This window comes from Phoenix dactylifera, chromosome 9, assembly GCF_051530095.1.
Source record: "Phoenix dactylifera cultivar Ajwa chromosome 9, Ajwa_hap1_PhDact_Kaust_v1.1, whole genome shotgun sequence".
NCBI classification, from domain to species: domain Eukaryota; kingdom Viridiplantae; phylum Streptophyta; class Magnoliopsida; order Arecales; family Arecaceae; genus Phoenix; species Phoenix dactylifera.
Window position 1 is genome coordinate 18093194 of NC_143198.1, and position 11714 is coordinate 18104907.

Genomic DNA, 11714 nt, shown 5'->3' on the forward strand with positions numbered 1-11714 from the left:
TATGGGCCGTGCCGGGCTCGGCCCGCGGGCCAGAAATCCTTAACCCAGCCCGGCATCCTTTTATGAGCCATGCCTAGCACGGCCCATTACTATAGCAAGCGGGCCGTGCCGGGCCATGGGCGGCCCGGCCCAATGCCCACGGCCCACCTCTAGTCTATATCGTGCCGGGCCATGGGCGGCCCGGCCCAATGCCCACCTCTAGTCTATATCCCATGGCCCGGCCCAATACCCACCTCTAGTCTATATTGTTCATCTAATAATTTCTCTTGAAGGCGAGCGCTGATGCATAGGGCATGGGAACCAAGACACACGATTCATGTGGTGCATCGCCATCTGGTTTAGGGTATAATTTCTCCGCTCAACAGTCGTAGAACCCTTAGAGCATCCATTTCCTCAACCCCAATCCATTGAGCTCCAAAGCTGTGCCCCCATGTCCACCGCTTTCGACTTCGTCCTCCCAAAACCCACCAAATCCCCCTCCCCACTTCCAACTCAGTGGACAGGTCTGAAGATATGCCCCTTCCTCCCTTCCTCCCTCCCACTCGCGCTCCGCCCCAAGACGCCAACCCCAAATCCATTCCCTATCCGAGCAATCTCCCGCCCAAACCATTACCGCCATCCCTTCCCCCTCTCCCGCCGCCCCAGGAACCCCACCGTCACCACAGCTCCCACCACCGTCTCCGCTGGCCGCAGCAAGAAAAAGCCCGGAGGCCCCTCCCCGGGCCGCATCGAGGGCAACGCGGAGGTCAGGCGACAGGCCAAGGAAAAATCCCGCCGCCGGCTCCGCCGCCTCACCGAGAACCGCTTCTACCGCCGCAACCGCCCTAACGCCAACCACGCCGACCACTTCACCGAGGACGAGCTCCAGATGATCGGCCTCGGCTACGACCGCTACGTCCGCTTCCTCCAGAAAGACGACCCCAACCTCCGCCATCCCTACGACTGGTACAAGTACGGCCGCTACGGCCCCTACTCCTGGCGCGGCGTCGTCATCGGCCCCCCCATCCGCGGTCGCTTCACCGACGACCGCGTCTCCATCTACGGCGAGGTCCGCGACCACGAAGAATTCGAAGAGATCGAGCAATTCGAGATGTCCTCCGACTTCTCCAAACGCCTCGCCGCCCTCGACGCCAGCATCGGCTTCCGGTACTACTGGGTCTTCGTCCGCCACCCGAAATGGCGGCCCACCGAGCTGCCGTGGCAGCAGTGGACGCTGGTGTGCGAGGTGGCGCTGGAAGCCGGGAAGGAGGAGAGGCTCGACAAGTGGAGCCTCATGGCCCGGCTCGGCAATAAGACGAGGGCCATGATCACCCAGTGCGCCGCCTGGATGCGGCCCGATATCATTTACGTCAAGCGCCCCGTGTACCAGAGCCGGTTCGAGCCCCAGGACGATTTCCTCAAGCTGCTCGGCCCGCTGCTCGACCCGACCACGGAGAACGAATACCCCTGCGAGCTCAAGACAGAGGATGGCCGGGTCGAAACCTGCTCCTACTTCGGCGGGCTCTGCAAGATCGTCAAGATAAGCCCCAAGGCCTACGTCGACGACGTCGTGAAGGCGTACCAGAAGCTCGGCGACGAGGGGAAGTCCAGGTGCTTGGAGTTTTTGCTGACCAACCACCCCATGGAGCTCCTTCATCCATATACCAAGGAGTGGAAGGCCAAGCTCGAGGAGATGGAGCTGGGCTGCGATGCCCCCGATGATAGCGAGTCCGAAAATGATGATCAGGTCGAGAGTCAGATCACTGATTGGAGCGAGGACGATGAGGAGGTCGGTGAGGAGGATGAGGATGATGAAGTGATCGATGTTGGAGAAGAGGAGGACAATGAGAAAGCGGCAACTAAGCCAGACGAGAGCGCCGAGTATTGGAACGAGAAGTGGAAGAAGGCTATGAGGAGCTCGGAGGAAATGGAGAATTTCGTGAAGAAAAGCATCGAGGTTTCGGATGAAATATATGAGAGGCAGATGATGGAGGAGCGGCGAATGGCAGAGAGGATAAAAGATGGAGATCTGCGCACTGCTGTTTTGGATCAGGAGCAGCGCAATGAAGAGCCAGAGAACGAAGAGGATGAAGATCCGAAGATCGGGGCGAGCCAGAGCAAGAAACCTACTGGGCTGTTCTTGAGAGCTGCCGTCCGGCCATTTACTTACCGGAATCTTGTCAAGGAAATTGTTCTGATGCGGCATGCTATCATTGATGGAGATATCAAAGCAAGTGGCTGAATCAATCATCTGTTGCCTGGATTTGGAGGCAATCTGTTCGACCTTGTGTGGAAGTGGAAGGTCTCTAAGCAACGTCATGATTCTTACTTTAAAATAATGGAGATGTAGAGCTTGGAATTCATCATTGGAATTTCCAATAGTTGCGTGAGCTTTCAAATTGTGATTCTTGCGTTTTTATAAAATTACGAGACCAAAGCACTGTCTGAGAAACTACATAAAATTGGGCAGATAGGGATGAAAGCTTGAAGGGACCGACATCTTTTGAGCATCTAAAACATGTATTCTTGATTATAACGATAAAAATGGATACTTCCTATTATCGCTAAATCCGGACTGAGATGTATTCTTGTAGTCCTATGGTCAGCTGCAGACGAGTTGAGCAGGCTAGCTGAGATGTGCTGGAGCTGGCTTTCTTCGAAAATGGCCTACAAGCAATTCGCTTGTCGGAGAGTTTCTAGTAGGGATCCTCCGATAGAATAGCAACAGTATAGAAGGGAGAAAACTTCAGCAGAGGATAATTCTCTATAAATAATATTACATGTGTATTCTTGCGTACCTGAGGTTCTCCTAGTTGTCTCTTTATAAAAGGGAGCATGTTTTGTCGTTACCTGGGTTGATGTGGCATGCACTGATGCCCAAGTAACAGCCGGTAGTACGGCTACGATGCGGGAGTCAGTCCGTGTGGGCAGTGTGCAATGCAGATGCAGACTGTGAGCCGTCGGTTGTTGAGATTGTCGACTCGTGTTGATTGTTCTCCTCTGCCAATTGGCTCCTTGGCTGGTTGGCTCCTTAGCAACTCCCAAGTCGTTCACCTTGGGTAGGCCCGAGGTCAAGGAGGTCGGTATAGCCCGAGGTTGAGGTATCTAATATTTCTTTCATCACTTTTTCTCTACTTTCGACGCCAAACTGCATTCTAATTCGGGCAATGACAATCGAGTTATTACCTCGATCAAGGGCGAGACCTTTGTTAATGGCAACGAATGTGTTGGCCAGTCATCCAAAAGCGTCATTGGATCCGAGCCATCCTAAGATGCCATCATTGCGAGGCTATCCCGCGGCTTTATCATTGCGGGGTGACTTCCAGGCGCCATTAATGCAATGATCTGGCGAACCGCTCGCACCTAGTTCAGGCTAACACGTTGCTCAATCTACCCGGGCAGTCGGACTGGCGCTTCGATCAAGGTCGTCCGCACCTCTATAAGGGTGGGCCCTTCATTCAGCTTATATTTCTTCCTTCATTCACTCCGCTTGCATGCTCAAGTGTTCCGTCCCCTGGGTGTTGCTCCGACGAATCTCCATTCCTCCAGCACTCGCATCCTCTCCGCTTCTGCATTTTCGGTGGGTTTTCGCTTCTTGGCTGCTCAGCCACTTTCCTTCGTCTCTTCCTTGCTTCCTCGTCTCTTCATCCTTCATCTTTTCCACCATGAGTGACAGTGAGGTTAATGCCTCTAAGGGGAGTCGATTGCTGGACCATTCTCTCCAGGTTCGGCAGTCATCGCCTTCAGCTGAGTCCGAGGTCCAATTGGGCTCGGACCACGAGGTATCTATCCTCACAGAATTGGAGATGAACCTCGTCCAAGCCCAGCATTTTATTCCTCCTGAGTTCGTCTTCGAGCTTGCCGGTCCTAATGACCGAGTTACCTAAGCTCCTCCTTCTCGGCTCGGTCTGTACAAGAAGACTCTGAGGGCTGGGTTGAGACTCCCCCTTTACCCCTTTTTTGTCTAGCTGATGAGGTCTTATAGCCTCGTCTCGACCCAACTAGTATTGAACTCCTGGCGAGTCTTAGTTGGCTACCTTTCTCTTTGCTTCCTTTGGAATGTGTAAGTCTCGGTTTTCCTCTTTAGATGATGTTTCACTCTGAAGATGCATTCTCGGGATGCAGCTGGTGGTACTTTTCTTCTTGAAAAAATCATCAGTTGCTCTGAGGTACTCCCTCCTCCATCCATGGATGGAAAGGAAGGTTTTTCTTCATTTCCTCCGAGTAGCCATGGTGGTATAAGACCATATAGAGGACACCTCGGAAAGACATGAATCGGCCCCCGAGGTTGTCTGGTGATGATCAAAGAGCCTTGGACAAGCTTCTCCAATCTTGATCCGAGATGCCTGCCCTGCAAGAGTTGTTGTCCGAGGAGATGCTGATCAACGTCGGTCTGAGCCCGGCCGACTCCCAGGGTAAGCTTCTCGTGAATTTGTTTCTACTCCCTCACCTCATCACATTCCTTTCGAACCTTGTCCTCGATTTTGCAGTTCTCATCGCCACGAAGACTGACCTCGCGTTGATCCGTCAAAGAAGGAACATAAAGAAGAGGTCGTCCACGGCCATAGAGGGTGATGCCCCCAGGTGGAAAGGTCGAGAGGGGAGTTCTCCCCGGCCTCTGCTGCCAGAGCTACCACCGAGGTCGGCATTGAGGCCTCAGTTCTAAAGTGTTCCCTGAGGTCCCCATACCTTGGGGAGAGAATGTGGAGCTTGACGTTGAGGCCAAGGTTGCATAGCCAATCAGGTCGGCCCCTTAGGAAGGGGTCATCCTTGCCCGACCCTGCGTTGCTGCCATGGCTCCACACCATCATCCTTGGGGCCTCGTGCCTCGACTCTATCAGATCCAAGCTGGTCTGTTCCTTAGAAAGCCCTTTAGCTCCAACCTATGCCTCCAGGATCTACTCCCCTGGGTGGTCCGTATGAGAGTCAGATTCAGCTCTAGCAACCCCAGAGGTGGTGAAGGAGTTGGTCCAAGCCATACAGCTCCCGGTCGACATCAAAGTAATGCATTTCTATGGCGCTGACGAATTCTTCAATAAGGTCTTCACTACAGTCATTTAGGTAAGCTTCTAACTTGCAGACCTCCATTAAGTTGTTCACTTCAATTACTGACCCTTATTCTTCTTTTAGCATGCCCATGAGATCAGCTGTGTGCATAAGATGGTCATGATGCTCAAGAAGCGTAGCTCGGTGCTTAGGGTGAAGTGGGAGGCCACCAGAGAGCACACTCATCTGGCCAAGGCAAGGGCGAAGGCGAACGAAGACAAAAGCCCATGTCTCAGTTACCCAGACCCAAGTGAAAACAAAGGAGGCCCAACTATCCTCGGCCGAGGAGGCCATCAAAGCTACTGAGCAGAGGGCTATGAAGCTTTTTACGAAGTGTGGAGTGATTGATTAAAACCCTATTTGATTTTGATGAGCTCAAAGCATTTGAGTATATCTTTTGTTTACTAATGAATTCAATTGAGTGTTTCAGTGAAAATCTTGTCTAAGTGTTTCTAGATTTGGTTCAAGATATTTTGATAAGTTAAGAAGTCAGAACCAAAGTCTGAGACTCGAGTCGACTCCAGAATAGTACGAGTCGACTCCAAGCGTATCAGAATCACTGGCACGGGCTCGAGTCGACTCCGGATCATTACGAGTCGACTCCGACTGAGAACAGACAGACGAACAGAAAGACTCAACTCAAAACCTGTCAGCAAGTCGACTCCTGAAGTGCGCGAGTCGACTCCGATGCTTACAGAGTCGACTCTGGAGTAGTATGAGTCGACTCCAAGGAGTTACAAACAGAAAAGTCAGAGAGCGATTTTCGACCCTGAGATTCGAGTCGACTCCTGTGGAACGCGAGTCGACTCCGATGGTTGGCAGATCGACTCCAAAGAAAGCGAGAGTCGACTCTCAGTGGTACACAAGGCAAAAGTCAGAGAGCAGTTTTCGGACTCTGAGATCCGAGTCGACTCCCGCAATGCGCGAGTCGACTCCGAGACAGCGCGACCCCAAAAAGACAGAAGACCGAATTATTGTCTCTGAGAGCCGAGTCGACTCCCAGACAGCTCGAGTCGACTCCAAGGCAGAAGGCTGTGTTTCGGAAACTGAGAGCCGAATCGACTCCGGAACAGTTCGAGTCGACTCCAAGACTGGACGAGCCAAAAGACAGAAGATAGGGAGTTCGGGCTCTGAGTGTTAGATATATGCCCTAGAAGCCAATTTGGCTGACACATTGTTGATTCTAGGGACATAATTTTGTACTTGACTATTTATTATTGAATAAATAAAAGGCATCTTTTCATTCATATTGTTTATGTGTCTATGAATCGTCCAAGAAATTAATAAGATGATGATACATATTCTCAAGAGTTGAGAATTTGAGCCATGTATCATTGGTGATTAATTTCTAAATGCTCCTGATCAATGGATCATCACGAGGACGGTGATCGATCCGATCAGTGCACAGATCACTTTCCTTCTGGATGGACGAGACTTGAGTCCACAGTGTAGGGACACTGAAGTGATAGTGCAGGTGCTTGTTAGAGAACAAGGGTACTGAGCGTGACCAAGACAAGAAGTCACTTGGATGTCTATCCACTCGTCAGTGACTTGCTTGATGTTGCAGTAGTGTGACTGGTCCTTTGACCTGCGGTGCTTCGGCTACTCACAGTGAGATTATTGTAGTTTGACTGCACACATACATGGTCTCTAGCCATATGGGTCCATGCAGTGTAGATTGGCTGCAGTAGGTTCACTGTAGGAGTAGGGTATGCACCTATAAGGAATCTATCGACCTTGATAGAAGAGGAGTGATCCTATGTGATTTGTTAGACTGAGTTCTAAGACCTTGGCCAGGGCAGTAATATAAAGTGAAAAAAGAGTTTTCCACTATCGAACTCAAGTCGAATAAATCTTGACATATGACAGACGATGGGGTTTGACGAGTTGTCCATGACCTCCGTCCTGTAGGGATCCACGATAGTAGGACTGTATCACATGTTAACTGCACCTAGAGGTTCATCATTCCATTCTGCTGGGTGGCCACTACATGCTGCTAGGTGTCACTGGTGGATGGTGGGACTCATAGGGATTATCTTGATGATCGATAAACCCTAATGAGTTCAGTTGGAATCGTTCCAACCCATTGAAAGGAGTTTTCAATGATATTGAGATAGAGATCACAATATATCTCACTACCAGTCAGAATAGAACCTATGGGGTCACACACACTAGAAGTATTGACCGATCCGATGGTTGAAATCGTGATTAGGAATCACAAGAAATCAATTTGATTGATAAGAAGTTGAAGAAGAAAAGGAAATTAATTAATTGGACTTGAAACAAGAATCCTACTTCGGGTAGGATACCTAGAGTTCTAATTGGATTAGGACTGGGAATCCTAGTTGGAGTAGGACTGGGATTCCTACTTGGAATAGGATTCCTCAATCCTAATGAGATTAGGAGTTTTTGAATCAAAATTGGATTCCTACTTGGAGTAGGATTCCTAGAAATCCTAATTGGATTAGGACTACGGATTCAAATAGAGTCCTAATTGGATTAGGACTAAAATTAAACAAATCCTAATTGGATTAGGATTCCTTAAGTCTAAATTAATTAATAATCTAATGAATCAACATGACTCCTAATTGGATTAGGATTGAAGAGTTCAATTGAGTCATGGTTCATTCAAGTCCTAATTGGATTAGGACTAGCGTAGATTGAACCCAATATGGTCAATCCTAATTAGATTAGGACTTAACCATAAGAGAGGCACCCAATCCTCTTTGGAAGAGGATTAGGGCATCACAAGAAGGAGGGATCACGCCCCTCCTCCTCTCCTTGTGTGCGGCATGAAGAGAGGGGCCGGCGCCCCCCTTCCCTCTTAGGCAATATGTCTAGGGCTCCTAGATTGTAGGAGCCCTAGATGGCTTTATAAGGAGGCATGAGGCCGGCGCCCTAGGAATGTGAGCTCTCTTCCTCCTCTTGCTGCCGCCACCAGCCCCTCTCCTCTCTTGGTTCAGCCGCAAGCAAAGGGAGAGCAAAGTCCAAGCGTTGGCGTCATCCTCTTCCTCCAATCCTTCTTCCAACGCAAGGAAAAGAAAGAAGGCTGCAGAAGCTATGTTCTTCTTCCTTGAGTTCCTTCTTCCTCTTCCTCCTCTCAAGCACAATCAAGGGTTGATTGAAAGAGAGGAGATCAGCCATCAAAAGTAGTCTTTGCAAGGGAGCTAGCACCCCGGGAAGACAAGAAAGCTTTGATCGGTCCTCTGCTTCGTGTGGATACCCGTAGAGGCCGGACGTTTGAACGGCTTCAAGCGAACCCTCTTTTCAAAACCACGAATTCAGATTTGCGGTGATCATCTACCCGCGCAAGGTGAAGATTTGATCTTCCTAATAGTTTTAAAAGTTTTAATTCTTACCTAATTACGAAAGATCTAGAAACAACGTTCATGCGATGAACGTCGAACCCGTGCATGCCGATTCCGCTGCCATCTGATTTTTGTTTTGAAATATCAGCGGCATGGGCGGGTTCCCAACAGTGGTATCAGAGCCTAGGCTTCGTAGATTAAGGTAAGAATTAAATATCTAAAGGCATATTAGATCTGAAAATTGAATGATCATGCATGCTGAAAAATTCTGCATGCAGATTTTTCAGGGGTGCTGTTTTTTGCATGCTGATTTTTATGTGATAAAAAGATGATTCTAAATGCATTGTTAATGGGATTACAAAGTTTAGAATCATGATTAGCATGATCAGCGACCTATGTCATGATACAATCAGTTAGTTTTCAGATCTGAAAATTATAATTGTTGCATACGGTGATGATCATAGGATTCAACCCCTTTTGGTATCAAATGTAATGACCTGCGATGTGATCTGCAATGTCATGTAATTTTTCAGATGCTTGCATGCATCTTATTTGATGTTTTGAGAAGCCTGCGTGCCTCCTAAAAGGAGATGTAATTTATTTTTATTTTTATTTTACATCTGGTTGTATTTCTGTGATGTGATGTACATCAACGATCAAGTTGAAGCAAAGGCATGAGATGAAAGGTGATCTAAGCGGTTGATGGCGATGGGATCAAGAGTTGATCAAGGATCGAATCAAGGTGGCTTAGAACCAATTCAAGAGTTGAAGACCACTTGATCGATTGATGTGCATGTGCTTGTAATACGACCTAATTAGAATCCATGATCATCACCTATTTAAAGTTTAACTTTATTTGATGCTGCGATTATAACTGCCTGTGATGTACCGTTTGCATGAGATGTGAATGCGAGTCGGGTAGATAGGTTTACATGTGATGTAGCAAACCCAATTGAGACCTAAATCAAAACCTCCTCAATCAAGTCGAGAGTGAACCGACATGAGCAAGTCATATTAGATTAATTGATCTAATTGGTGTCTAGGAAAGCATGAAAGGTGGTTACTTAATTAGGACCTTACTCTCTGAGTAAGGGGAGCCTCCCACCTGCTTACCTGGCCAATTGTTCGATTACCTCTTATGAAGGGCTCAAGTTGCAAACACTAAGACCTGATTAACCAATATTAAGTCAATAGGTCTTCCACTGTAGTAGAGCTGCTAAGGCCTTTCTGATATTGATTTGTCTCGGCTGGACACAGTGGTCAAGTTGCATCGGGGGGCTGGACCTCTCTATAGACATGAGATGTTGTAGGGTAAAGGTGGGGTTGGGCACCAATAACTGTTAGGTGAGGACCCAATGACGACTTTATTCCTACGGTTATACGGTGGGTCTGACTTAACTAAGAAATGGGACCAATAACTGTTAGGTGAGGTCTTCATGGCTTAGAGACCAAGTTACACTGCAACATGCTTGAGAAGCATTGTACAAGAGTTGTACACTCATCCATCTATGTGTCACCAATAACTGTTAGGTGAGGTGGCATGTAAATTGGTGGGACCGCAGTACCCACTAGAAACCCTAGTCGTGTGGGATTTCCGTTTCCCTACCAGGGGAGTGTGAGGGATTCGAGAAAATAGTGGGAGTTACATTTGTTCTAAAAGACCTTAGAACAGATTAGGATCAAGTACAAAAGTCTAACTAGAATCTTTACTCTCTGTAGATACAATGTCAGCTTCAAACCCTTTGACCCGTATTCTTGAGACCAACCGACTGACCAGAACCAATTACAAAGACTGGCTTAGAAATCTCAAAATAGTTTTGGACTGTGAGAAAATAGGCTACATACTCGATTCAGATATCCCCACACTACCAACACGTCCTACTGATGTTCAGCGTGAGATGCATAAAAAGTGGTTGGATGATGACATTAGAGTAAAATGCTATATGATGGCATCCATGTCTAATGAACTCCAATGCCAGCATGAAAATATAAAGATTGCTAGGGACATACTGGCACACCTGCAAGAGTTGTATGGTGAGCAGAGTCGCACAGCTCGTTTTGAAGTGTCCAAGAGGCTTTTCAAAGCGAAGATGCGCGAGGGGCAGTCTGTCCATGATCACGGTCTGACCATGATCAAGGACCTAGAGGAGCTTGAGAAGCTCGGTATGGACATGCACAAGGAATTACAAGTGGATTTGATCCTACAGTCACTTCCTGATTCATTTGGTCAGTTTATAGTAAACTACCACATGAATAAGATTGAATGCACTAAGACTGAACTAATCAACATGTTGGTAACTGCTGAGGGAGCCTTGAAAGGTTCAAGGGGCAATGTCCTTGCTGCTGAGTTGACTTCTGGTTCCAAGAGAAAGTCTGCTTGGAAGAAAAAGAAGCCTGCTAAGAAGCAGAAGAAAGACAAGAAGCCAAAGAAGGAAGTTCAAAAGAAAAAGGCTAACGACAAAGGAAAATGTTTCCACTGCAATGTCGAAGGCCACTGGAAGAGAAACTGTCCTTCATACCTCGAGAGCCTGAAGAACAAGAAAGGTGACACACCTTCAGAAGGTATAGACTTGCTCATAATTGAAACTAATCTAACGGTTTCTTCTACTTCTAGTTGGGTTATAGATTCTAGTTCTAGTGCTCATTTGTGCACTACCATGCAGGGTCTAAAGGAAAGTAGAAAGCTGGCGGAAGGTGCGGTAACCCTTCGGGTTGGCAACGGGGCAAAAGTTGCTGCTGTGGCTGTGGGCACCTACCATCTGCGACTACCGTCTGGATCTAGTTTAATACTTAGAGACTGCTATTATGTACCTGTTGCTAGCAGAAATTTGATTTCTGTTTCATGTCTAGCACAGGAAGGTCATATTTTTACATTTGACAAAGACTGCTGTTCTATTTATTTGAGAAATAAAATAGTCGCACGTGGTTTCATGATTGACAGTCTCTATCATTTACATATGGATGTATCTGTGAATGTTGCCGAGCAAGATGTGAGTGCCAAAGGATCCAAAAGATCCAGAGATGAGATAAACCAAAGATATTTGTGGCACCTCAGACTTGGCCATATTGGAGAGGATAGGATGAACAAAATGGATAAAGATGGGCTTCTCGGCGCATTGACTTCCGAGTCATATCCAGTTTGCGAGTCCTGTCTTCAAGAAAAAATGGCTAGACTGCCCTTTGTAGGACATGGGGAGAGGACCACTGAAATACTTACCCTAATACATACAGATGTTTGTGGCCCATTCGATGTGCTAGCCAGGGGACGTTATTCTTACTTCATTACCTTTACCGATGATTATTCACGGTATGGGTATGTGTATCTTATGAGACACAAGTCTGACTCTTTTGAAAAGTTCAAAGAGTTCAAGAATGAAGTAG

General features: G+C 47.6%; 1 protein-coding gene across 1 annotated transcript; it reads left to right on the forward strand.

The window, feature by feature from the left end:
• The first annotated feature begins 276 nt into the window (after positions 1 to 276).
• LOC103699087 (uncharacterized) lies at positions 277 to 2403 on the forward strand. Its single transcript, XM_008781137.6, has one exon. The coding sequence runs from the start codon at positions 431 to 433 to the stop codon at positions 2219 to 2221; it is 1791 nt and encodes a 596-aa protein (XP_008779359.4). The 5' UTR covers positions 277 to 430; the 3' UTR covers positions 2222 to 2403.
• Positions 2404 to 11714: the final 9311 nt, after the last annotated feature.